The 27,751-nt window shown below is 50.8% G+C and overlaps 1 protein-coding gene across 2 annotated transcripts; it reads right to left on the bottom strand.

The window, feature by feature from the left end:
• Nucleotides 1-1,191: 1,191 nt before the first annotated feature.
• Gpr68 (G protein-coupled receptor 68) lies at nt 1,192-26,783 on the bottom strand. 2 transcript variants are annotated; one of them, XM_045155631.1, is made up of 2 exons: nt 26,662-26,783; nt 1,192-3,797 (listed from the first exon to the last, which is right to left on the bottom strand). In XM_045155631.1, the coding sequence occupies exon 2, from the start codon at nt 3,694-3,696 to the stop codon at nt 2,566-2,568; it is 1,131 nt and encodes a 376-aa protein (XP_045011566.1). In that variant the 5' UTR covers nt 3,697-3,797; nt 26,662-26,783; the 3' UTR covers nt 1,192-2,565. The 2 variants fall into 2 exon arrangements, with proteins under 2 accessions (XP_045011566.1, XP_045011565.1); XM_045155630.1 differs by lacking the exon at nt 26,662-26,783 and adding an exon at nt 17,861-18,252.
• Nucleotides 26,784-27,751: the final 968 nt, after the last annotated feature.

Below are 27,751 nucleotides of genomic sequence, written 5' to 3'. Positions count from 1 at the left end.
GAAGGATCTATTCTTCCAGGACACACCAGGACTCCAGGAGCCAACCCAGAAAGGGATTAATTGGCCAAAACCAAATTTAAGTCTCAATAGGATGTGGTTAATCCTCAGTGATAAACGTGGAGTCAACCACTGTGGAGAAGATGGCCCCAGCACATGGGCTGTCAGCAAACAAGGTGGGTGTCCCCACACAAAACCCCATCACGGAGGAGACCTGCTCTTGGGGGTCTCCTTACTGACGAGGACATGGTCTGGTGGAGCCCTCCCTCGCTGTGGGGAGCAGGTGTCGTGTGGTCAGAGACAGAGGGAGCGGCATTCTCCAGACCACAGGGTTGAGCTCTGTCCTCGAAAGGGAAGTGGCCGAGTGAGGACCCAGGGTGGGTTTGCAACAAGACGCTGAACAGACCGATAATCCTCGTCCTGAGCGGGGGAGAGAAGACGCGACGTGACGGCTGGGGCCTGAACTCTTGTTAGATGGTCAGGGGCAAAGCTCCCAGTTGCCCCGAGTTTTCTGTAAAGAAGGTCAAGCCCTGAAACTTCTTGGATACTTGGGGTATTTCAAGGACCCTCTGGAGGCGCCCTCCCCCACGTGGGGGGAGCCTCTGCCCCATAGGACTGCAGCACACTCCGCCGGTCTTGTTTACTTCGCTTTATTTGCACAGAGAAGTTTGCTACATGAACCACTGCACAATCCAACACACAAACACGGCGTACACGAGAGGACAATACAAAAGTACAACTCTGGATGGCAAAGGGAACTGCCTTCAGCTCGTTCCAGCCCATGCCAGCGAATGCCAGTGTCTTGGGTCAAAACAGGGGGCAACAGTAAGCACTTCTCTTAATATTTATACCCTTATATTAACACTACTCTCACTTTGGGTAGAGAATCTTCTCTTTTCAGATGGCAGTGACCTTGGGACGACTCAGAAGGAATCATAGTGCTGGAAAGAAGCAACTGGAGTACTGAGTAACATCTCGATCACACCTTCCAGGGCTCAGGGTCTAGCGTGGAAGAGGTGGCAGAAAGTAAGAGCCAAAGGAAGGGTAGGGCTCCTTACACCGTGCTCCCTCCAGACACAAAATGGCCTGGATATCCATGACCTCACCATGCCTGACACTACCTACACAAGACCATCATAAGAGGAGGAAAAGATCATGACATCAAAAGGGAGGCTGACTGAGATGGGGAGGGGATAGGATGGAGAATGGAATTTCAAAGGGGAAAGTGGGGGGTATTACCATGGGATATTTTTTATAATCATTGAAAATGTTAATAAAAATTGAGGAGAAAAAAAAACAGGGGGCAAATACTGTGGAATAGAGGGGCACCAACAGCCCGTTCAACACAGTTGTCCCAGTTAGATCCTAGACTGGGGCGGTGGATCTCCCTAGCTATGAATTTATTTCTATCCCCTTTCCTCCTAGGCACAACAGCTATTTAAACCAGCGTGGAGCGTAACCCTAGGCCTGTGGGCCAAGAGATGTAAGGATGCGTGTGCTGGGTATCCTCTTGAGAAATGTCATGCTCCCTCTCTGAGATTTCTGGACACTCTATTGTGCATGTGGCAGAGCAACAGGATGTGTGTGCATGTGGCATGCGTGTGTGTGTGTGTGCATGTGGTGTGTGTGTGTGTGTGTGTGTGTGTGTCTCTGCCATAAGTCACATGACTGTAGCATCACACCATTGTGTTGGCACACAGTTGTCATGGAGACCCTGGCATTTTGATTCCCATTCTTTCTTTCTCTTTAACTCTCTCCCTCCCTCTTTAACTCTCTCTCTCTCACTTCTGGGCAGACAGGGACAGAAAGCTAGCTAACCAAGAGGAGTCTGCGTGAGGACCTTGGGTTGGGGCACCATGGCTTCAGACCCCATTCCTTGTGCTCGAGAATTGAGAGATTCCCCAACCTCTTCCTGGGGAGCCCTGGGACTTGTTTGCCATCGGCTTTCAAACTTGGGGGATCCGTTCAACTCTCCCTGTAAAACTGGGGTGCATCTGGAGCTAGGACGCATCCCTTGTCATCCTCCTATTGTCCCTGCCCCACCCTCGTGCCCCAAATGCCTCCCGACCTTCCTTCTCCCCTCTAGTCTTCCCTTCCTGTCTGGCTAGAGAGCGGGGCACAAACGTCAATGCCCCGAAGGACTGTAGCGCATGAGGACAGTTATCTCCGGGGGTGACGGCAGCATTGGAAGGCCCTGGCAGGTGAGCATGCAGGTCTCCACTCTCATCTCCCCAAACCGTGCCCTCCACATCCTCCAACTCTGCACCCCAAGCCCAGCTGCTCTTGGCAGATCTCCTGGAGGCCATCACTCGCTATTTCCCCTCCCACCAGCAGACCAGCCAGCAGCAGAGGACACTCGGGAGCTGACAGGAACTCAAGTCACACTCGGCAGCGTCACCAGCCTCAGCAAATTACAGCAGCTTTCCAGGGGCCCGGGGGTGGTGGGGGGGGGGTCTGGCCGTGGCCCAGGCCCGCCATTCCTTCCCACCTGGACGAAACGAGGTGGGAAGCAACCACACAAGTGAAAGCCGAGGCCTCACCCAACCCTACGAATGGGTGACTGGAGAGCTAGGCCAAGCCAATCGTAGGGGACCCTCCCACTGCGGGTGAGTGAGGGGTCTGGAAGGCCGTATGGAGCCTAGTTAGCAATTCAGGCTCATCACCCTGGGCCCCGCTTTTGCCAGAGAGCTCTGGGGTTCCTAGGGGGTAGGCCTCCCTGGGCCGGCCAGTCCGGGAGCAGGTGAGGAGAGCCAGGCAGGCCCCCCGGAGGCGGGCCAGGTCCCTGTGGGTGGTCTCGCTGACGAAGCAGTACAGAACAGGGTCCGCGATGCAGTTGAAGCTGGTGAGGAGCAGGGAGAAGTGGTAGGCGTTGAAGATGCTCCTGGCAAACTCACAGCTGGCCTCCCAGAGGCTGCGCACCAGCAAGAGCACGTGGTAGGGCAGGAAGCAGGCCAGGAAGATGATCACCGTGCTGAGCACCAGCCGCTGGATCTGGTCCTTGCGGCTCTTCTGCGTGCCGTGGCTGCGGCGCACGGCCCTCAGGATGCCCTGGTAGGAGGCCAGCAGCAGGCAGATGGGGAAGAGGAAACCCACGAGGAAGCGGTAGTAATTGATGCCCCGCTGCCAGGCCTCCATGGGGTAGTGTTCGAAGCAGACGCGGTGCCGGTCCTCATCCACGATGACCTCTTTGTGCATGAGGAAGTACACGCTGGTCAGCAGCTCCTTGGCCCAGATGACCGCGCTGACCCCGACGGCCGCCTTCAGGGTCCGGAACTGGTGGAAGCGGAAAGGGTGGGCCACGGCCAGGTAGCGGTCGATGGAGATGCAGCAGAGGAAACCCACGCTGATGTAGATGTTCTCGTACAGGAGGATGCCGCACACGTGGCAGGACAGGTCGCCATGGGACCAGTTGTCATGTTGCAGCACGTACTGCAGCCAGAAGGGCAGCGAGCAGATGTAGAAGAGGTCCGCCACCGTCAGGTTGCACAGGTAGACACCGAGCTCGTTGCGGGCCTTAATCTGCAGGTAGCCAAAATACAGGGACAGGCAGTTGGCCGGGAAGCCCACCACCAGCACGGTGACGTAGACCACGGGGGCCAGCGTCTGGTGGATGGTGTGGTCGATGGTGCAGGTCAGTGAGGAGTTGTCTTCAGTGACGTTCACCATCTTTGGACCGGAAGGAGCCTCACCACCCCTCATGGGCTCAGGTACCGGGCCGGTCTTTCCACCAGCATCTTGTTTATGGGAGGTGGCTTAGGCTATACCAAGGGCTGGACATCGTCAGCAGAAGGGAAAAACCCCTGCAAACCAACAGAGAAAAGGGTTCAGGATCGTCATAGCTGCCGCTCTCAGAGCGCCGACCGTATGCCAGGCACCAGGCTCCATGCCCGTTCGGAAGGGGTGGCGACCGGGCGGCTCCAGTGCAACTGGAATGTCTGAATGGGCCCACTTATCCAGCCATGAAGTTGTGTGGCTCATGCCTGCCTTGTTCCAGGCTTCCCCTTATTTATTCTCTTTTTTTTTTTTTTTTTTTTTGGTTTTTCGAGGTAGGATCTCACTCTAGCCCAGGCTGAGCTGGAATTCACTATGGAGTCTCAGGGTGGCCTCAAACTCATGGCAACCCTCCTACCTCTGCCTCCCGAGTGCTGGGATTAAAGGTGTGTACCACCACACCCGGCTCTTTTTTAAATATTTTATTATTTATTTGAGAGACGGGGGAGAGAGAATGGGTGTGCCAGGGCCTCCAGCCACTGCAAACAAAGTCCAGACACAAGCACCACCTTGTGCATCTGGCTTATGTGGGTCCTGGGGAATTGAACCGGGATCCTCTGGCTTATTCTCTTTCATTGATGTTCTTGGTCTCTTGGTACAAACAAGGGAAGTCAGGAGATCTTAGAAGCATGGACCCATCCTGAGCCTGGTGCTCCAAAGGAAGCTGGAGGCAAGATCATTCCCCCCCCCCCTCTTTTCCTATTTATTTCTTGATTTTTGAGTCAGAAGGGATAGAAAGAGAGAGAATGGGTGCACCAGGGCCTCTAGCCACTGCAAACGAACTCCAGACATATGTGCCATTTTGGGAATCTGGCCATACGTGGGTACTGGGAAATCAAACCTAGGTCCTTAGGCTTTGCAGGTAAGCACCTTAACCTCTAAGACATCTTGCCAGCCCAGCAAGGTCATTTCTAACCCTCACACAATGTGAGGGCTCTGTTACCTTGTCTACAACCATGAGTGTCACATTTCTTTCTCCCTCACAGGACTCTATTAATTAGATCCCACACAGAGGCCACAGCCCCTCCTGGATCTTCTCCAGACAGCATCAGAAGAGACGTGACCTTGTCTACATCCTATTGGATTTTGCTGGAAACAAAGGCAGAGCTTCTCCCAGGGCCCTGCCTGGACTCTGGGTGCTCCTCAGCAAGCAATACCTCCCATCCTCCATGGATCTTGGGAAGGTTCTGGACAAGAGACCAGCCACAGCCAGGGTTTGCAAGCCTTGTGCCTTTTCTGGTTTTTTGTTTGTTTGTTTTGTTTTCCAAGGTGGGGTCTCACTTTAGCTCAGGCTGATCTGGAATTTACTATGTAGTCTCAGGGTGGCCTTGAACTCATGGCAATTCTCCTACCTCTGCCTCCCAAGTGCTGGGAATTAAAGGCGTGCATCACCACATCTTTTCTTTTGCCTTTTCTAAGCCTCAGTTTCCTCACCTGGGAGCTGCCCATAAAATACCCGCCCTCAGGCGTCAGGATCAGAGGTAAAGGGGCCATCAAAGATGGTAACCACACAACTAGTGAAAAGTGCACTGTTGATAATTTCACACAGAGAACTCCAGGTCCACACCTAAGTCTGAATGAGACCGAGAAACATGTTTTGGCCGGGCATGGAGGAGCACGCCTTTAATCCCAGCACTCGGGAGGCAGAGGTAGGAGGATCACCGTGTGCTCGAGGTCAGCCTGAGACACATAGTGTTTTGTTGCAGGCGTACTTTATAAATTAATATATTAAACCAGTCTGAGCAGATTGATTTAACACTTCCCTCTCAGCTGAAAGTCTCACTCTGTCTAATTCAGCATTTTTCCCCCTAACTTGCTATGTAGTGCCCGCTGTCAAACCCATAAATCACCTGCCTCAAGTCTCCCTGGTGCTGAGATGATGAGATTACAGGTATGTACCGTCTGTCTAGCTAGATGGACATTTTCTTTTATCTTTGGGATGTTTGCTGCGTGTGTATGAGTGCAGGTACACACGTGTGGCGGTGCACATCTAGAGGCATTGTAGTTACCTTCGTGCTGCTAGAACAAAACACCCAACCAAAAGCAACTGACGGGAGGAAAGTCATTTATTTTGACTGTAATTGCAGTCTCTAGGGGAAGCTTCAGGGTGACAGGGGGAAATGCTAGAGCAGAGGCTGGACAACACCCCCTTGCCAGCATCGGGTGGACAACAGTAAAGCAAGCAGAGAAACCGGCTATAACCCCCAAAAGCCAGGCCCCAACGGCACACCACCTCCAGCAAGGCTTCGCCTCCCAAACTGCTGCCAGCATTCAGAACACATCAGTTCAGAGGCTAGAGGAGAACTTCTCCTTGTCAGTTGGTCCTCACCCTCTACCTCCTTTGAGGCAGGGTCTCATTCTCCTTGCTCACGGCTGCACTCACTAGGCTGGTCTGGGAGATTCTCCTCTTCCTCCCCTGTAGCTGTCGGCATGCTGGGATTACAGAAACCCAACATGGCTTCCCGCTTTTACGAGGGGTCTGAAAAACCAGATGCAAGTGCTTAGGCTTGAGTTGGCAAACATTTTATCCACTGAGCCGTCTCCCCAGTCTTAAACTGACATTTTCAACCTTCTTTTTTAAAAAATAATAATAATAATAACTTCACTTCTTGAAGGAGCTCTTTTACATATTTTATTTCCTAAGTACCCCTTGGCAAAAATTTAATATCACAGGTCTCCTGCATATCTGTTTATGTACTGTGGTCATTTGGAAAGTGACAAATCACTGTGATCTTTAAGACTTTTGTTGTTGTTGTTTATTTTTATTTATTTATTTGAGAGCAACAGACAGACAGAGAGAGAAACAGGCAGAGAGAGAGAGAGAGAGAATGGGCGCATCTGGGCCTCCAGCCACTGCAAATGAACTCCAGATGCATGCGCCACCTTATGCATCTGGCTTATGTGGGTCCTGGGGTATTGTTGCAGTCTGGTTCACATTGCTGGTAGAAATCACCCAACCAAGAGCAGCTTCTGGGAAAAAGAGATTTATTTTGGCTAAAGGCTCGAGGGGAAGCTCCACGATGGCAGGGGAAAACAATGGCATGAGCAGAGGGTGGACATCACTCCCTGGCCAACATAAGGTGGGACACAGCAACAGGAGGGTGTACCAAACACTGGCAAGGGGAAACTGGCTTTAATACCCATAAGCCAGCCCCCAACAACACACTTCCTCCAGGAGGCATTAATTCCCAAATCTCCATCAGCTGGGAACCTAGCATTCAGAACACCTAAGTTTATGGGGGACACCTGAACCAAACCACCACAGGTATCGAGCCTTAAACAGGGGTCCTCGGGCTTCACAGGCAAGTGCTTAATCGCTGAGCCATCTCTCCAGCCCAAGACTGCTGTTGAGAGTGTACAGTCTACCTGGCTGCAGATTCCCAATTAAAGCACTTGGGAAAGGTGTCAATCAACACTGCCTTTTGCATTCACTTCACAGAGCTAGGCTGGGACTCACAGACCGTGGAAAGAAAGCCCTCAGAGACCACAGCCAAGTCATATCAGACTGCCAGGCCTTTTTCCTCTACCCCAGATCCACCTCCTTCCACGGCCTCCAGCCAGCTCCCATCACGGTTCTTGCCTGGCCCCGGGGGCTGCCAGCACAGAGACGGACCAGAAAGCTTGCCCAGTGTGCTGGGAAGGGGCCCGAGGGCATCCAGAGCGCAGCTTCAGTTCCCTTGGCCACAAGGACACACACCAGGAGAGTCTCTGAGGTCACACTCAGTCCTGTACAGCACAAACTACAGTTCTCCTCTCAGCCTTCCATGCCCATGACCTCAGTTATCCTCGGTTAACAGGAGAAGATGAGTGCGCACAGCACAGGAAGATATCTTGAACTTGCTGGGCATGGTGGCGCACGCCTTTAATCCCAGCACTCGGGAAGCAGAGGTAGGAGGATCGCTGTGAGTTCAAGGCCACCCTGAGACTACACAGTGAATTCCAGGTCAGATTGGGCTAGAGAGAGACCCTACCTTGGAAAAACTAAAACACTGAAAGAAGATATTTTGAACTTGAGAGGTTGAGAAGGATTATAAAGCCAGCCAAAGCTACAAAGCAAGACTTTCTCAATTAAAAACCAAAAACAAAAGCAAAAGATAGGGGCGGGAGATGACTTAGCAGTTAAGGCACACGGCTGCAAAGCATAAGGACCCAGGTTAGATTCTCCAGGTCCCACGTAAGCCAGATGCACATGGCAGTGCATACATCTGGAGTTTGTCTGCAGTGGCTGGAGTCCTTGATGCGCCCATTCTGTCTCTTTCTCTCTCCTCCTCTCTCTCTGTCTCTAATAAATAAGTAAATAAATCTTTTTTAAAAGAGCCAGGTGTGGTGGCTCACTCCTTTAATCACAGCACTTGGGAGGAGGCAGAGGTAGGAGGATCACCATTAGTTCAAGGCTACCCTAAGACTACATAGTGAATTCCAGGTCATCCTGCACTAGAACGAGACCTTACCTCAAAAAAAAAAAAAAAAAAAGCAAAAGATAGTTGATATCTTTAACTATTGTACTTATTTATTAGAGAGCTAGAAAGAGGCAGATAGAGAGAATGGGAACATCAGGGCCTCCAGCCACTGCAAATGAACTCCAGATACATGTGCCACCTTGTGCATCTGGCTTCCATGGGTACCGGGAATTGAACTTAGATCTTTGGGCTTCTCAGGCAAGCCCCTTAATCTGATATATTTTTGAGCCAGGCATCATGTAGGTACATGCCTGAAATTCCAGCTTTTGGGAGGCAGAGGCAGGGGGATCACTGTTACTTTGAAGGTCAACCTAGGATACATAGTGAGACCCTGTATCCAAAAAAAAAAAAAAGCAAAAAGGAGCTGAGCATGGTGGCACATGCCTTTAATTTTTTTTAATTCTTATTTGAGAGAGACAGGCAGATAGAGATTGGGCACACGAGGGCCTCTAGCCACTGCAAACGAACTCCAGACACACACACCACCTTGCGCATCTGGCTTATATAGATCCTACGGAATTGAACTTGGATACTTTGGCTTTGCAGGCAAGTGCCTTAACTGCTAAGCCATCTCCCCAGCCTGGCACATGGCTACAAAGCAAGACTTTCTCAATTAAAAACCAAAAAAAAAAGCAAAAGATAGGGGCGGGAGATGGTGACCTGGTGACCCGCCTCTCCACTCACCATCTCATCATCCTATTGGATTGCTCCACAAGCTCACCTCATATTTATTTATTTACGGGGTTGGAGAGATGGCTTAGTGGTTAAGACACTTGCCTGTGAAGCCTAAAGACCCAGGTTTGATTCCCCAGAACTCATGTAAGCCAGATGCACAAGGTGGCGCACGTGTCTGGAGTTTGTTTGCAGTGGCTAGAGGCCTTGATATGCTCCCTCTCTCTCTCTCTCTCTCTCTCTCTCTCTCTCTCTCTCTCTCTCTCATAAATAAAGAAAAAGAAAAATATTTCTTTGAGAGCAAAGAAAAAAGAGAGAGAGAGAGAGAATGGGCACACCAGGGCTTCCTGCCATGACAAACACCAGATGCATGTACCACTTTGTGCATGTAGCTTTATGTGGGTACTGGGGAATTGAACCCAGACCATCAGGCTTTGCAAGCAAGAATCTTAATCACTGAGCCACCTCTCCAGCCTCATTTGTTTACTTTCTTCTGTACCTGCTTGACGGTCAATTTCCCACTGGAATGTAAATTCCAACATGGTGGAGGTCCTGTCCATCCACGCCCTGCTCTCTCCTCAGCCACTTGCACTGCACAGGAACTTCTTTTTTTAAAAAAATGTGTTTGAAAGCCAGGTGTGGTGGCGCACACCTTTAATTTCAGCACTTGGGAGGCAGAGGTAGGAGGATCGCCATGATTTGAGGCCACCCTGAGATGAAGTAGTGAATCCCAAGTCAGCCTGGGCTAGAGTGAGACACTCAAAAAAAAAAAACTCAAAGAAAAAAAAAAAAGACCTCAAAAGAAAATGTGTAAGAGCAGGGTGTGGTGGTGCATGCCTTTAATTCCAGCACTGGGGAGGCAGAGGTAGGAGGATGGCCATGAGTTCAAGGCCAATCTGAGACTACATAGTGAATTCCAGGTGAGCCTGGACTAGAGTGAGACACTATCTCAAAAAAAAAGAAAGAAAGAAAGCTGGGCGTGGTGGCGCATGCCTTTAATCCCAGCACTTGGGAGGCAGAAGTAGGAGGATTGCAGTGAGTTCGAGGCCACCCTGAGACTCCATAGTGAATTCCAGGTCAGCTTGAGCTAGAGTGAGACCCTACCTCGAATAAAACCAAAAACAAAAAGAAAAAACTGTGTGCGTGCACACAGGGGCATGTGGGTGTGGATGTGTGGGGTGGGGGCTGAAGAAATCCTTGGTGTCCTCTTCAGAAACACTGCCCACCCTTGCTGAGACAGGCTCTCATGAAGCTTATCAACTAGGCCAGACCAGCTAGCCATGAAGCCCAGAGACCCTCCTGTCTCTGCCTCCCCAGTGTCAGGATGATAGGGTTGTACCACCATACCTAGCTTTAAAATATATATATATATAGGACTGGAGAGATGGCTTAGCAGTTAAGCACTTGCCTGTGAAGCCTAAGGACCCCAGTTCGAGACTCGATTCCCCAGGACCCATGTTAGCCAGATGCACAAGGGGGCGCACGCTTCTGGAGTTCATTTGCAGTGGCTGGAAGCCCTGGCGTGCCCATTCTCTCTCTCTCTCTCTCTCTCACTCTCTCTCTCTCAAATAAATAAATAATAAACAAAAAATTTTAAATATTTATTTATTTATTTATTTATTTGCGAGAGAAAGAGGTAGAGAATGAGAGAGAGAGAATGGGCGCACCAGCGCCTCCAGCCACTACAAACGAACTCCAGACGCATGCAGCCCCTTGTGCAGCTGGCTTATGTTGGTCCTGGGGAATCAAACCAGGATCCTTTGGCTTCACAGACAAGCACCTTCAGGCTGAGCTGGCATTCACTATAGAGTCTCGGGGTGGCCTCGAACTCACGGTGATCCTCCTACCTCTGCCTCCCGAGTGCTGAGATTAAGGATGTGTACCACTATGCCCAGCCATGCCTAGCAGTTTTTCATGGGTACTGGGACTCTAACTCAGGTCACCAGGCTATCAAGACAAGGAATTTACCAATTAATCTATCTCCCCAGCCCTTTAAGGACTTCCTAAATGAGAAGTAAACACCACTTCTCATTTTCCAGATGCGCAAACTGAGGTTCAAAAGTGGAAGTGATTTATCCAAAGCCAGCAGGAGGAAGGGGACAGAAGCCACCTTAGAAGTCAGAACTCTGCTCCATGCTCTAGCTCTCCCTACCATGGACTGTCCCCTCCTGAGACTCAGTTCCCAGAAAACACGGACTGTCCCAAATACACAGACTGTCCAGGATACTGACCCGAAATGTTTGTGATGGTGATGGGGAGGGGACTCCTTGTTTGAATCGTAAAACATGTATATTACACAGAACTTGCCATCATTTTAACCATTTTTGCATGCATGCGTGTGTGCACGTGGGATTACAGGCACACACCACCACACCCAGATCTGAACTTTATCAACTGCTCCATCGCCCCGGCCAGCAGTCACACTGATCACTACAGTCCCGAGGCCTTGAGGACTTTGCACTCTGTAACCATCTCCACCCTGCATCTTCAGAACTCTTCCCATCTTACAAAACTCTGCTCATTTTAAACTGCCCAGCCCTTGGCAACCATCATTCTATTTTCTCTATATGATTTTGCTGCTTCTAAATACCACACGCAGATAGAATCATACAATATTTCTTCTATTTTTCCTTTTTTCAAATTTAGTATTGTATCTTCAAGATTCATCTATGCTGTAATGTGATAGAATCTCCTGCCTTTTGAAGGATGCCTGTGGAGAGTATGTGTTTTGTGTAATATAATGTGTGTGTGTTTGGTATATGCACATGAGTGTACGGATACATGTGCCCAGGGCACATGCGTGTGGAAGCCAGAGGACAATGTCAGTGTCCTCTTCATTCAGCTGCTTACGGCCTTGAGATGGAACCTCGCACTCAGTCCACAGCTGCTATTTTGCTGGGGGAGGGGGTAATTTTTTCAATGAGTCCAGGTGATTCTCTGCATTGCCAACAGGCATCGCCAATACCAGCTGTTTACATGAGTCCTGGGGAATGGAAGTCTGGTAGTCTCAGGTGGAAAGGCAAGTGCTCCTAACCACTGAGAAATCTCCCAAGCTCTATTTCCTGCCTTCCTAAGGCTGAATAAAATGGATATGCCACCTTTTGTTGATCCATTTGCCAAAGGACATTTGGGTTGTTCCCATCTTTAGCCACTGAGAACAACACTGTTGTGGTACATGGTGTGCCAAGCTCTATCAAATTCCCACTTTCAGGAGTCAGTGTAGTGGTGCACGCCTTTAATCCCAGAACTCTGTAGGCAGAGGTAGGAGGATCTCTGTGAGTTTGCAGCCACCCTGAGACTACATAGTGAATTCCAGGTCAGCCTGGGCTAGAGTGAGACCCTACCTCAAAACAGTATTAAAAGGGCTAGAGAGATGGCTTAGTGGTTAAGGTGTTTGCCTGCAAAGCCAAAGAACCTAGGTTCAACTCCCCAGGACCCACATAAGCCAGATGCACAAGGGGCACATGTATCTGGAGTTCGTTTGCAGTGGCTACAGGCCCTGGCATGCCCTTTCTGTCTCTCTCTGTCTCTCTTCTATCTTTCTCTCTGCTTGCAAAAAAATAAATAAATAAATAAATTTTTAAGTATTAAAAAAGGGCTGGGCAGTAAGTTAAAAAGGAGACATAAAGGGAAGAGAAAGGAAGGGAGGAGGATACTTAATAGGTTGATATTGTATATATGTAATTACAATGATTGTAATGGGGAAGTAATATGATGGAGAATGGAATTTCAAATGGGAAAGTGTGGGGATGGGGAGGGAGGGAATTACCATGGGATATATTTTATAATCATGGAAAATGTTAATAAAAAATTTAAAAAAAAAAAGGGCTGGAGAGATGGCTTAGCAGTTAAGGCATTTGCCAGCAAAGCCAAAAGGACCCCAGTTCAATTGGCCCAGGACCCATGTAAGCCAGATTCTCAAGGGGCACATACATCTGGAGCTCATTTGCAGTGGCTGGAGGCCCTGGCATGCCCGTTCCCACTCTCTTTTTCTCTTTCTCATACATAAATAAAATACTAAAACAAAGCCCACGTCCAGTTCTTTGGGGTATGTAGCCGGAATTGGAATCGCTGGGCCATAGGGTAGTTCTGTCTTATCAGCTGAGGGGCTTCCACACCCTTCCATGGTGGCTGTCTCCTTTTGTCTCCCCAGCAACAGTGTTCAGGGATCTTGCTGGTTCATCTGCTTTCACTTTGGTGGTGAGAGAAAGGGAGGAAGGATTGAGGGAGGATGGCCGCCACCAAACCACCCACACACCACCAAGACAGAACTGGGCCCCACTCATGCATCTTCTTTGCCAGCGCTTCTGTCCCTGAATCCCAAAAATGCCTCACCAGGCTTCCTTGTGAGGAAATGGGTGGCAAAACATGTCCCCAGATGGTTCCCTGGGGCACCCACTCAGAAACCTGTCATGTTTCTGAAGTTGCTTTCATTTCCTCACAGTTCAGATGACATCTGGCCACAGGAAGGTCCGCTCCATTCATAGCACACAGGACCCGGGGCTCCAACAAAATAGGGCAGGTGAAGGCTCCATGCAAACGTGTCCTGTCAGGTCTTGGAAATTCCCTGACAGTCACCAGGCCCGAAGCTTGTTGTTTACTGGTGGTGAGTAGATGGCTGTGTGGAGTGGGGTGAGGCAAGAAGGGTTTGTAGCTTCCGTTTTCTTTTCTAAGCCGGCAGTAAGTTACTCCTGGTGACCATAGTCAGAAATAGTCAAGTGTGCAGAGCCCTTAGGCAGCGCTTACTGAAGTTAGGTTGAAACACTTCCTACGTTTTCTTTCAGGAGCTAAAAGAAAGCAGCTCTTGAACCTGGGTGAAGACATGGCAGGGCCTCACCCTCTAGAGTTTCCAAATCGGGGGCCAGGGTCTGAGAAAGGGGGGCTCAAGATGTGTAGATCCCAAACGAGTTTCCAGGTACTGGGCCACGGACCACACTCTGAGAAGCCAAGCACCAGGAGAGTTTGGAGGGTCCTGGCTCAGCTTCTATACACGTGTGGTGCACGGGTTCCTGAGGCAGGGGAACAGCTGGGAAAGGAATTTCACAGTCAACAGAACCTGCAGGCAGAAAGGGGGTGTTGCAGGCCCTGAGCAGCTCCAGGCTGATTTTGCAGGTAGTGACTGACTGGGTCTGCTGAGTGTCTTCCCCTTTCACGTGCCAGATGTTTCTCAGTTTACCCAGTGTTCCATTTCTGCCCTGTTATCACTCCTATTTAAAAGCCAAGGAAACAGAGGTCCAGAGAGACGAAGCATCTGTCCTATCAGTCCATTATTTCTGAGGACCGGTAATTTGGAACACGTAAAGTAGAAAGGGCTGCCACCCACCCCCACCCCCCGCCTCCCGGAAACCTGTAAGCCCCGAAGTCGGGAATACCACGGGCATGAATCACCACCTGACCAACAGGATCCAGTGACTGCTGCATGTCCCCCACACACACTCAGTGCTAGTTCGCTCTCTTAACTAGGCACACTCTCCATGGTTCCAACCTCATTACACTCTGATGGCTCCCAGCCCCCTCCCCAGGCTGCAGATTGCATAAGCAGCGCTCAGCGACGTTTGCACTGGATCCACCATTTCCTTTGCTAATCTGATCTTGGAAAGGATGTCCCTGCCTTACCCAATCACTCATGTTGGATGGCTGGCTGGCCTTCAGCTTCCTCCCTCATCCTCCTCACAGCATTTAAGTACATCATCAAGTTCTACAATTCCCAACTCCTAAGAATGCAAAGGCATCCATTCCTCCTTGTTAACTCTCTTACCAACACCCTAGATTAGCTTGGGCAAGACATTCTGGAGTCCATGCAACAGCCTGTGATTGGACTTCCTGTCTCCAGCTCGCCCTTCTTTAAAACACAAATCTAAGCAACTCATACCCTGTTTTCATGGCTCTCCAATCATGCAGACGTCCGACTACCTATCCATCCTTCCTGGAACAAATACTCATGAATATCCATTATAAGGAAGGCACTATGCTTGAGATTGGCTCCAAGTATCAAGTTGCTTTTTGGTTTATGATGCAGAGGAGAAGATTAAACGAAGAACCCAGGATTTAGGAGGAGTTCCCCAGAGGCTGCCTAATGCAGTGAGGAGAGTTGTTCCGAACAGCGGCAGTCAGGCCAAGGCCAAGGCCAAACCAAGGGAAGGAGGAAGGGCTGCCTAAGAAGAAGGGAGTTTCTGCCTATGGAAAATGTGCACATCATCAAATGCAAGAGGGAGAAAATGAGTGCCTTTGAGGAACTTAAAATAGCTAGGCATGACAGGATGTAGGTATGAGGTGAGCCTGGCCAGAGACATACTGACAAGTAATTAGAAGAGGAGAAGAGTGGTAGAAAATTGTAAAGGTTCTTCAGTGCCTGGTCCTTAAGGCTCTCAAAAGTTATTTGTTAGATGGATAGGTAGGTGATGGGTGAGGGGTAGATGAAAAGATAAATGAGTGAATGGGTGGATAGCTAGATGCATGGATGGGAGGGTAGGAGAGTGGGTGAATAGATGAATGGGTGGATGGATTTATGGATGAGTTGATGAATGATGAGGAAATGGGTAGATGGATAGAGTGGGAGTGATGAGTGGACAGGTAGATGGGTGGAGATTTGAGGCTGGGTGCTAGAGCAGTTAAGTCACTAATAGAAACAGGAAGAGTGAGAAGGAAGAATCTCTGGGGTCTGTTCTCTGCCCAGACTGCCTGAATGGGACGGAGCATCTAGCTTTTTCACCCAGGTCTCCTTTGTCCGTCCTGGAGACAAGCACCCTCAGACCGATAGAAGCTACACTTTTCCAGGAGTGTCCCCTTCTCTCCCTGGAACCCAGAAGAATCTTCATCCTCAAAACAGCAAGCAGCCGGGAGTGGTGGTGCATGCCTTTAATCCCAGCACTCGGGAGGCAGAGGTAGGAGGATCGCCGTGAGTTCAAGGCCACCCTGAGAGTACATAGTGAATTCCAGGTCAGCCTGGACTAGAGTGAGACCCTACCTCAAAAAAACAAAATAAATAAATAAATAAAAAAGAGTTGAGCATGGTGGTGCAAGCCTTTAATCCCAGCACTCAGGAGGCAGAGGTAGGAGGATCACCATGAGTTCAAGGCCACCCTGAGACTCCATAGTGAATTCCAGGTCAAGCTGAGCTACAGTGAGACCCTACCTTGAAAAAACAAAATACAAAAAAAGCAAAGCCCAGGCTGGATAGATGGCTTAGAGGTTAAGGCACTTGCCTGCAAAGCCTAAGGATCCAGGTTCAACTCCCCATATCCTACATAAGCCAGATGCACAGGGTGATGCATGTGGGTCACACATATGCACAATCAGTGGCTGGAGGCTCTGGCATGCCAATTCCCTCTCTCTCTCATTAAAAAAAAAAAAAAAAGGAACCAGGTGTGGTGGTGCACACTTTTAATCCCAGCATTCTGGAAGCAGAGGTAGGGAGATCACCGTGAGTTCGAGGCCACCCCGAGACAACATAATGAATTCCAGGTCAGCCTGGGGCTAGAGTGAGACCCTACCTCAAAAGTCCAAAAAAAGGGGGGGGCGCTATTTTGGTTGCCTCACAAAAAGAAAAAAGCAAAGCTCACACTGGCTGCATAAGTGTTGTGTGTGTGGAAAATCATGGCTGGGCTGGAGAAGCCAAGCAGTGTCTGCTGAGAGCCCTTCACCGACCAGGCACATTTCTGTCTGTTCATGTCACTCCTCAGATGGAACACTGAGTCTCGGAGAGATGAACTGACCTGCTCCAGATTGCATAGGTGGCATGTGGTAGCCAGGTTCTGAGCTCTGACTGGCCCACACAAACTCCTTCACGCTGCCACTCTTTGACCATTGGTCAGGATCACCACCCAGCAACCAGCCTGAGCCTCACAGATACTCTCAGGAGGGTGCTCTCTCTCAGGCTCACCATCCCATTGACGCCCACCATGTCTCCTAAGGTGTTGGAGGAAGAGCTGCACAGAGAAAACTTTATTTATCATCATCCAGTCAGGATACTGAGAAGAAACGCACACCAAGTGATTCAAGTCCTAGAAGCCGATCAATCCGCATGCACTCATCAGTGTGCAGGTCACCAAAGATTTTAATGACCAGGAGAAATTAAGCCCTGTGGGAAGGATTGTTCCTCTTCCACAGTCAAGATTCCAGGCAAGAGCCGGGTGTGGTGGTACACGCCTTTAATCCCAGTACTTGGGAGGCAGAGGTGGATCACCGTGAGTTGGAGGCCACCCTGAGACTATATAGTGAATCCCAGGTCAGCCTGGGCCACAGTGAGACCCTACCTTGAAAAACCTATATATATATATATATATATATATATATATATATATATATATATATATGTCAGGCAAGAGCCAGAGAGCTGGATTTCTCCCCCAGCGCCCGTTCTTGTTCTTGTGTGGGGGGCGCTCAGCATGCACCCAGACGGTTCCTCCCACGGCCAGGGATTGCTCACAGCCTCAGCCCACATAGCTAGGGGTTTCCTGCAGGCTGGTTTCCGTTCCCGAGCACGCCAGCTCTCCACGCACTTTACACAGGCTGTTTCCCTTTCTGAGAGGTCTCATTCCTGAGGGATTCCCCCGCCCCCGCCCCACCCCATCTGCTTCTTCCTGAGGTCCCATCTTTCCCTCAAGTAGCTTCACTTCCATAGTGGTAAGGTTCATAGAGACCTGCCCATTGCTAACACTCTTGTAAGCATGCCAAAGTTTGGTCCAATCTGGGCTCCCAAAGTCTCTGTGCACCAGGTAAGGCTGGCATTGCTAAACCATTTGACAGACACTAAAACCCAAAGAGGTTGAACCAGCTGTCAGAGCTCACACAGTGATTCAGGACGGATCTGAACCCAGAACCCAAATAGCCAGGTACCAAATCACTATTTTTTCTTCAATCACAAACCATAGCAAGAAACACACTTTACATTGTAACACAGGCATCCACACATAGAGGCATATGTACAAAGAAACAACCTTCCCCCAAGCACTGCTTACCTTCCTGCTTGCCACGGGGCTGTTCTTTTCTGGTCTATTTCACTCATTTTTTTTTTTTTTTTAACACGGATCTTGAGCTACTGAGATGATTGCCGCTCCACAAGTGGGTCAGCTTGAAAACTTGCCCAATCCCGTGCCTGCACTATCTGGCTTCTCCTGGAGCCTCCTGGCCCCAGGGGTCTGCGGCCAGGCGAGAGGCGGTCAGGGGGTCCGATGACCGCCCATGCTGCTGGGCTCCGCCCTCAGCCCCCTAGCAGCTGTGATCCTGACATGGCTCAGCAGAGCCTGGAGGTGTGGGGGGGAGGGGGATGAGCTCTGCCTCCCTCGATTCCAGCACAAGAACCTCCCAGCTCCTCTAGAAAATCCCCAGCTGGAGACTGCTCATTCCTCAGCTGAGGCCGCATCATGTGAACTTCAGTGCGGTGTCAGCCTGGGCGGTTGCCGAGGAACCACACGCCAGCAGGGGACGAGGGCGGGAGAGCTCCTTCCGTGAGTCCTCCCTCCGCCCTCCAGGCTTTGGAAAGCCCCAGGTGGAGTCAGGCAGCAGCTCTGCTGGGGAAGACTGACACCTGAAATGGGGTACATGCTCTGGAGGGCAGGAGCCTACAAAAGGAGTTCGGGACCTGAATTCTAGCCATCAAACCACCTCTGGCGTCTGCTGACCGCCAGGAGTGGAGGAATATTGAACCTCCATCCTGGAGTTCTTCAAGGAGCCCCTCAGTCCTTCATTCGGGTATCTATAGAGTACACCACACTCCCTGACAGAGACTGACAAGGACAAAGGAGCAAGGACGATGGGCAGATGTAGATGGCTAGCTATGCGTTCAAAGCCAGCCTGAGATTCCATTGGGAGCTCCAGGTCAGCCTGGGCTAGAGTAAGACCCTACCTTGAAAAACCAAAATTAAATAAATGGACGTATGGTCGAAACTGACTGAAGCTTTCATCTTAAATAGCCTAAATGCTTCAAGTAGTTTAAAAAGACCCTATTATAAATTACTTTTGGAAAACATCTATTATATCTTTCTAAGGAAAGTACTCAATATTCTTTAAAAATTAGAGAAAAACTATATAAGCCCTATCTCTCTTTTTTTTTAAATATTTTGTGTATTTTTATTTATTTATTTGAGAGTGACAGAGAGAGAAAGAGGCAGTTAGAGAGAGAGAGAGAATGGGCATGCCAGGGTCTCCAGCCACTGCAAATGAACTCCAGACGTGTGCACCTCCTTGTGCATCTGGCTAACGTGGGTCCTAGGGAACTAAGCCTCGAACCGGGGTCCTTAGGCTTCACAGGCAAGCACTTAACTGCTAAGCCATCTCTCCAGCCCCCTATCTCCTTTTTAAAAGCATTGTTTTTGTTGTTATTGTTTATTTTTATTTATTTGAGAGTGACAGAGAAAGAGAGAGACAGAATGGGTGCACTAGGGCCACCAGCCACTGCAAACAAATTCCAGACACATGTGCCCTCTTGTGCATCTGGCTTATGTGGGTCCTGGAGAATCAAACTGGGATCCTTTGGCTTTATAGGCAAGTGCCTTAACCACTAAGCCATCTCTCCAGCCCTCTCCTTTAGTTTTTGGGACTAGGTTTCTTTTCTTTTTTTTTTTTTAATTTTTTTGTTTATTTTTATTTATTTATTTGAAAGTGACAGCCAAAGAAAGAGGCAGATAGAGAGAAATAGAGAGAATGGGTGTGCCAGGGCCTCCAGCCACTGCAAACAAACTCCAGATGCATGCGCCCTCTTGTGCATCTGGCTAATGTGGGTCCTGGGGAATCCAGCCTCTAACCAGGGTCCTTAAGGCTTCACAGGCAAGCACTTAACCACTAAGCCATCTCTCCAGCCCAAGACTGGGTTTCTTTATGTAGTTTAGGCTGACTTGAAACTCACTGTGTAGCCCAAGCTGGCCTTGAGCTCATGATCCTGCCATCTCAGCCTATGGCATGCTGGGATTAGAGGCCTGCATCAACCCAGCTGAGTCTGTCTCTCCACGGAAGGTGCACCATCCCACAGCATCACAGTGGTGGTAGCTGCAAAAGACCGGGTGGCAACCCCAGAAGGTTGAACTGAGCCCTGGCTGTCCTTTTGGGCCCTGGCATGAACAGCTATCTAGTCCTGGGCCTCGTGTGACCTCTCCTCCGTTGCTCTAGAGCTGCTGGCTGCCATGTGTTTTGGTGCTACCTGCTCCTAGACACAGGATCCAAGATCACAAGGCCTTCGGGCACCCACTGCCCCTCACCCAGAGGCCCGGGCAGCCTGGGAACCAGTAGAGAGAGCCCAGAGTCTACGCTGTGTTGGTTGTACCATGCAAGGCCTCCGTCTACCACATGGCAGCAGCCACAGGGTCACTTGGAAGCCACCATAGAATGAAGGTTAGGAGCATAGGCTATGGCCCAGACCTGGAGGTCAAATCTAGAACTGCCATTTTTTTGTGACCTTTTGAGATTCATGAACTCTGATGACCAATGGACTTCGTGAAAAAATCTGAGGAGATGAGGCCCAGCAAGTGGCTGGCGCACAGTAACTCCTGGAGAAGAACTAGTGAGACGGTGTGGTGAGATGGAGACGAAGACAATGACGATGATGGCAGCGCCCCCCTCCCCTTGAACTTGAACCTCCTAGCCCAGCGTCTGACTACTCTAGGCCAGGTGGAGGATGGGCAGGCTGACTTGGCACGTGGTGATAGGGTGCCTATTCCCAGGAGGGATGTGAAGTGCTCAAATTACTCCACCAATTTGAGGATAATCAGGGTGGAGGCCTGAGGGGCTCCCTGGAGGCTCTAACAAATGTCAGCAATGCCTATAATTAGCCTTCTGCAATTTGAATGCAAAGGGCTTTTACTCACTTTGTGCCTCTAGTAGTTTATGGGTTAGAATACACTTGTATCAAAGGAGCCGCTGTGGAGGCCACCTGGACACCAGGAGGTGCTGTATTGCTGCAAGTTCAAAGGGGCCAGGTCTAGCTGGCTGTGGGGGTGCACACCTTTAATCCCAGAATTTAGGAAGCAGAGGTAGGAGGATCGCTGTGAGTTCGAGGCCACCCTGAGACTACAAAGTGAAATCTAGGTCAACCTGGACTAGAGCAAGACCCTACTTTGAAAAAAAAAAAAAAGGAGTGGGTCAGGTCTGAATTAAAGATGGCTCTGTGGCTAGAGAGATGTCTTAGCAGTTCAGGTGCTTGCCTGCAAAGGCTAAGGACCCAGGTTCGATTCCCTAGTACCCATGCAAGCCAGACGCACAAGATGGTACATGCTTCTGGAGTTCGTTTGCAGTGGCTGGACTTCCTTGCGGCCCCATTCTCATTATTTGCCTCTTCCTCCTCTCTCCCTCCTTCTCTCTCTCTCAAGTAAATAGATAAATAAAATATAAACATGGCTCTGCTGTAGGCATTAAGGACCAAGAAGAGGTGTAGCAGAGCACTTCCCAAAACGCTTGCCACAGAGACCTTCTTGGGGCGGGGTTGGAGAAGAGCCAGGGGCCCCTCAGCACCCAGAGCAGCTACCAGCACGCACTGGAGCATGGGCCGTGAACCAGGAGCTAGGCAGGCTGGTTAAATCCTCACATCAACCCCACAGAACACAGATTGTTCCCATTTTATAGATGAGGCAAAACACTCAGAAACTGAAAGCAACTTGCCCAGGTCTACCTACGTAGCTAAGACAAGAGCAATGATTTGAATACAGGGCTGTTTGATACCAAAGACAGGGTTCTAGATTACTGCTTTCCTGCCATTTTGCAAGTGAAACAAATTGCCGTAAACTGCATTGCTTAAAAAGTAACACAGCGCTTGCCTAGCATGCACAAAGCCCCGGGTTCAACCCCAGCACTGCATAAATGGGGTAAGGGTGGCTCATACCTTTAATCCAAGCACTGGAGAGGCAGAGGCACGAAGATCACAAATTCAAGGTCATCCTCAGCTGTGTAGTGAATTTGAAGCCAGCCCGAGATACATGAGACCCTATCTCAAACCAAAACACAATGGTTGTAGACACTGAGGAGACTCCCAACTCATCAATGCTAAAAAGAAGAAGCTGGGGCTGGAGCATTGGGTTAGTGGTTAAGGTGCCTGTCTGCAAAGCCAAAGGACCTAAGTTCGATTCCCCAGGACCCATGTAAGCTGGATACACAAGGTGGCATATGCATCTGGAGTTCATTTGCAATGGCTGGAGGCTCTAGTGTACCCATTCTCTATCTGTTTCTCTCTCTCTCTGCTTCTCTCTCTCTCAAATAAATAAATAAATAAAATGTTTTTTTAATTAATTAATTTATTTATTTATTTATTTGAAAGCAACAGACACAGAGAGAAAGACAGATAGAGGGAGAGAGAGAGAATGGGCGCACCAGGGCTTCCAGCCTCTGCAAACGAACTCCAGACGCGTGCGCCCCCTTGTGCATCTGGATAACGTGGGACCTGGGGAACCGAGCCTCGAACCGGGGTCCTTAGGCTTCACAGGCAAGCGCTTAACCGCTAAGCCATCTCTCCAGCCTAAAATTTTTTTTTAAAGAGGCTATTGAGAGCTAAACCCTAAATGAGATGTCTCTTTATCTCTGTCACGCCCTCCGGGGCTCAGGGAACACTGTGGGGGTAGAAAGAATGTCAGAGCCACAGGATGGAAAGGAGTATTTCGGGGTACTGTCCTCCAGACATAAACTGACTGGTTCATTCCTGATCTCACAGTGGTCGTAGTTACTCCCACAAGACCCACACAGTCCTGAGCCCATCAACATTTGGGCATGGAGGACAGACGATGACAAAAGGAAAGAGACGGACTACTTGGAGAGAGGTGGCTGCTCAGTGGAATGGGAGTGGGTGGGAGGGGAGCCAAAGAGGCCAGTGGGGTGCAAATATGATCAAAGTACAGTATGGTCATGTGTTAACATTTTCAATAACAGATGTAAAACAAAGCAAACACCATCCCTACACACACACACACACACACACACACACAATTTTTTCATCTTGATCTTGTACTTTGGGAGTTCATAGTCTGATATAACTCTTACTGAGCTGCAGACAGGTCTGTGTTCCTTCTGGGGCATCCTGGGAGAAATCTGTCTCCTGGTTTTCTCTAGCTTCTCGAATCTTCTAGTATCCCTTAGCTAGGAATATCCTTTGCTCTCCAAAGACAGCCTCGGTGAGCTGAGCCGTCCCCACATCACATCACTGTCTGCGGCTCCCGTCGGCAGGTCTCCTCTCAAGGTGCCTTGAGACACCACGCCACGGGTGTCACTGGGCTTTCCACAGGCTGCCTTTAAAACACCTCACTAGGACCTTGCCAGGCAGGCACGATTGTCCCAATTTTGCCATAAAAGAGGAGCCTATGATCACCCGGCTGGCAAGTGGGGGTGCTGGACTCAAGCCAAAGTCCAAGTTCGCTGTATATTAATAACTGCCAGTGTCATCACTCACGGGAGCATGAGCGCCGACCTGTGGTGCCCACCTCCCCCTTGTTTGGAAGGTGGTACTAGAGGCTGAACCCACGGCCTCGTGCTCTACCGCGGAGCTGTCTCCCCAGCCCCCACCTTTATGCAGAGCTGTGTGGGGAAGGGGGACCCACGTGCACGGCTGTCCTCTGCCAGGGAAAACACGCACCAACTGTGCTGAGTGTTGGAATAGATTCATCTAAATTCATGCCTTCTGCAATCTGCCTGGGAGGCTTAGAGGACTGAAACTGAAATTCAAAGCTAAGAAACTAGGGGAGATTGACAGGATATGGCTGAAGCGACAGGAAGAGGATGCTGTTTTGACTCAGAAAGTGGTGGTAGGGGCTGGCCCTGAATGGAACGCGTCACAACTGAAGCCTGCTGCATTGCCAGAGATTTCCAGCCACGGGAGTCTGCGGTCTGAGGTGGGAGCTACAGGGAAAGGCAGGGGCATCCTTCCTGCTCCAGGGACAGACAGAGCACAGACCAAAGGCCTAGATTGCCATGGCAATCCTGGCCTGCCACACCCCCACTCACCCCTCCCCACACACACCTACTGTCTTCCTACCCAGAATGCTCCAGCCCAACAATTAATAACTTAATAATGTATGACAATATCATTCAAGCTCAGGAGGCAGGGCTCTTGAAAGTAAATAGACTTCTCAGGGGAACTGGGTGCCACAAAGATTCTCATTACACTTGACCAACCCCAGGCCACCTGCTAAAGCCTTTTGTTTTTCTTACAAATCCAAATTACCAGGCATGGCACACACCTTTAATCCCAGCACTTGGGAGGCAGAGATAGGAGGATTGCCAGGAGTTCAAGGCCAGCCTGAGACTACATAGTGAATTCCAGGCCAGCCTGGGCGAGATCATGACCCTACCTTGAAAATCAAAAAAAAAAAAAAAAAAAAAAGGAACAAATCCTAATTACTTTCTCCCTAGATTAGCTTTTTTTTTTTTCCCCTTGAGGTAGGGTTTTACTCTGTTCACTCTGGCCCAGGCTGACCTGGAATTCACTATGTAGTGGCCTTGAACTCACAACCATCTGCCTATCTCTGCCTCCCAGATGCTGGGAATAAAGGCATGTGCCACAATGCCCAGCTTGGCTTATCTCACTTTAAAAGCAGACATGGGGGCGGGGGGAGCAATGGCTTAGTGGTTAAAGGTACTTACTCACAAAGCCTGATGGCCTGGGTTCAATTCCCCAGGACCCATGTAAAGCTAGACGCACAAAGTGGCACATGCACCTGGAGTTCCTTTGCAGGGACAGGGGACCCTGATGCACCTATTTTGTCTGTCTGTCTGTCTGTCTCTCGCTCTACATGCAAATGAATAAATAAAACTATAAAAGCAGACATTTGGACCGATGCCTCAGAGGCGCCCTGCAAACAGATGCTGGGGAGCTATGGTGTGAGATGCCTGCTTCCTCAGCTAGAGGTACCAACTCCGTAGTAAGGTCCTTGACACAGGCGTGTGTCACTGGTCCTCTCCTAGAAGAAACTCTTCATCTTTGCAAACAATGAATTCACTCATAGTACCAAAGGGGGTTGAAAGAAGAAAGCAAAGGGGAAGATTCTGAAGCTGTGGAGGATCCAAGGTGGTTGCATCTGTGACCACAGGGGCCTCAGCCCCTCCTCCTGGGTCTACATAGCCTCTGTGATGGTTTCACCTACAGATTAAAGCAGAAGCAAAACTGTTCCTGTTTCTGAGTCCAAGCCTGATGGGACAGGCAGCTCCCACTTCTACGTGGGAGGGATGGCTTAGAGGTTAAGGCATCTGTCTGCAAAGCCAAAGGACCTTGGTTCAATTCCCCAGGACCCATGTAAGCCAGATGCACAAGGTGGCACATGCATCTGGAGTTCATTTGTAGTGGCTGCGGGCCCTGACGCACCCATTCTCCATCCCTCTTATCTCTCTCTGTGTCTGCCTCTCTCTCTCTCAAATAAATAAATAATAAATAAAATATTAAAAACTTAAGTGCCAAGGTGGCGCATGCATCTGGAGTTCATTTGCAGGGCCTATTCCCCCCCCCACCCTCTCTCTGTATGTTTGTCACTCTGTGTGTGTGTGTCTCTCTCCTTGTGAATATGAATAAATAAAACTTAGAAAAAAAATTAAGTGCCAGACTGGAGGAAGCCTCCAACCCACTCCAACCCAGGCCCATACTGACAGCTCCAGCTGAGCCCCTGCCTGATACAGAGAACCAACTCCAGGTAGGTCACCTGACTGAGGCCTGGAGCAGAGATCAACCTTCCGGCCAAACCCTGCTCAAAGCATAGGCTTGTGAGTAATCCAAATGAGTGCTCATCTCAGCTCTTATCTTTAAAGAGGTTTGCTGTGTAACCATGGATAACTAGAACCTGAATCTTATTTTCCCCAAAATCACTTCAGGGCTAATCATGCGCTAGATTCATTTGCATGGCTCTTTGATTGGCTACACAGTGTCCCTTTCCTGTGTCACAGCATGATCTACCCAAAGCCACACAGCCACACTGACGCCCCCGCCCACTGCTAAGTCCCAGCTAGCTTGTCTCCCTTTTGCCGGGCCCTGCATTCGGTCTGGCCACGACCAACATCCTTCCCAATGGGGCGGGGAGGTCATACAGATTTGAGGGTAGGACAGGAATCTTTGGACCACGAAGAGTTAGCGGTTTTACACTTTTTTTTTTTTTTGCGGGTTAGATAATTACCAGGTGGCCACGTAGCCAGCCGCGGGGGCGGCTGCTAAACCCGGTAGCAACCACAGGAGACACCCCACCCCGGGAGAGGGGCCCCGACTCCGTGGCGCTCCCACGGGGGACAGACCCCAGGCTAGCCTCGGCTTCCGAGGGTCCCCGGCGCGCACACGGTGTGGCCTCCCGCACGTGCCTCCGGGACCCGCGCGCACACGCAGCGGCCGCGTGCCCGGATCCGAGGCGCGCGCTCCAGGAGGGCGCACAGCCGGCTGCCGGGACCCGGGACCCTGCCGCGTATGGTGTCTCCGCCATCCCCGAGGCGCGCGCTCCGGGGGTGGACGCGCACAGCCGACTGCGGGGACTCGAGGCCCTGCCGCCGTCCCCACACGGTGTCCCCGCGATCCCCGAAACGCGCGCTCCGAGGGGGGCACAGCTGGCTGCGGGGACTCGAGACCCGGCCGCCGTCCCCGCACGGTGTCCCCGCTATCCCCAGGCATGCGCTCCGGGTGGGGGGCACAGCCGGCTGCGGGGACCCGGCCGTCTTCCCCGTACGGTGTCCCCGCGATCCCCGAGACGAGCGCTCCGGGGAGGGCGCACAGCCGGCTGCGGGGACCCGGGACCCGGCTGCCGTCCCCGCGATCCCCGAGGCGCGCCTTGACCCGCGAACGCGGCGAAAGGACAGAAGGGCTCCCGGGGACACCTACCTGCGCGGCGACAGTCTGGGACGCTGGCTACCCTACGCTCGCCCTGTAGGCGCCGCAGCATTGGAGACTCCAGGGCGACAGGTCCCTCTTCTTCCTGGGAAGCCAGAGCCACGTTGTGCCGGATCCCTCCCGCTCCCAACGCCGGCCGGGCACAGCCAGACCTGCCGGTCCACACCCTGCCGGTCACACAGACCGCAGGCCGCAGGCGAGGCGCCGGTCAGAAAGGCCCAGGGTGGCCAGGGCGCGCGCCGCCGGCCCGAGGTGCAGCATCCCGCGCCACCCCCCGCCAAGACCCTCCTGACCTGAAGACCCACTCCCCAGCGCCGCGGAGGAGGCTGCCGAGTGGGCCCAGCTGCAAAAGGACAAGGGACCTTTAGCAGCGCACTCTCCCAAGGGCGCCAACTGTCTGCAGCCTCACCCGGAGGAGCCGCAAGCTGGGAGAAGAGTGGACAGAGCAGGCTGTCATCGCTCACCTCCGTGTCCCCAGTACAGGCGCGCGGTCACTCACTACAGCTGGGGTCACTCCTCTGAGCTTCTCTGCCTGCTTGACTGGGCCTGGGACTGTCTGCCCTTTGATTCACAGCCTCCTAGACCCCTGCCCCGGTGCGTCCAGGGCCTGCGTGCCCTCTCTAACAGGGGTGGCCAGAGACCTCACGGAGGACCTCCTACCTGCTTTGTGAAGACATCCAAGAAATAATGTCCTCTGTCCAACATGCTCCCAAATAATAGTCATAGCAAGTCACAGCTTGCATCCATCGAGCACCTACTGTGTGCCCAGCGCCATTTAAAAACAGTTTAAATGCATTAACTTGTTTCATCCTCAGCTTCTGTGAGATTGCTGTCGTCCCATTTTACACGGGGATGGAATGAGGTACCGTGAGGTAAAAATATCTTGCTCAAGGCCACACAGCTATTGAATGGAGGCTTTGGGATTAAACCTGCATCCTATCCCAAGCCACCTTCTCCGGTTCCCTCCGCACTTTCTGCTCTTTCAAAACTACGTGCCTAGGGCCCTGCAGCCTGCCCCCCGTCAAAAGACCATTTCCCTCTTATCCCTGAACACCCCCCGCCACGCAAGTTCCAGACTCAA

This window comes from Jaculus jaculus, chromosome 7 (assembly GCF_020740685.1).
Source record: "Jaculus jaculus isolate mJacJac1 chromosome 7, mJacJac1.mat.Y.cur, whole genome shotgun sequence".
In the NCBI taxonomy this organism is placed as follows: domain Eukaryota; kingdom Metazoa; phylum Chordata; class Mammalia; order Rodentia; family Dipodidae; genus Jaculus; species Jaculus jaculus.
Note: the sequence above shows the minus strand (reverse complement) of the source record. Positions and strands in the feature narration are given on the sequence as shown.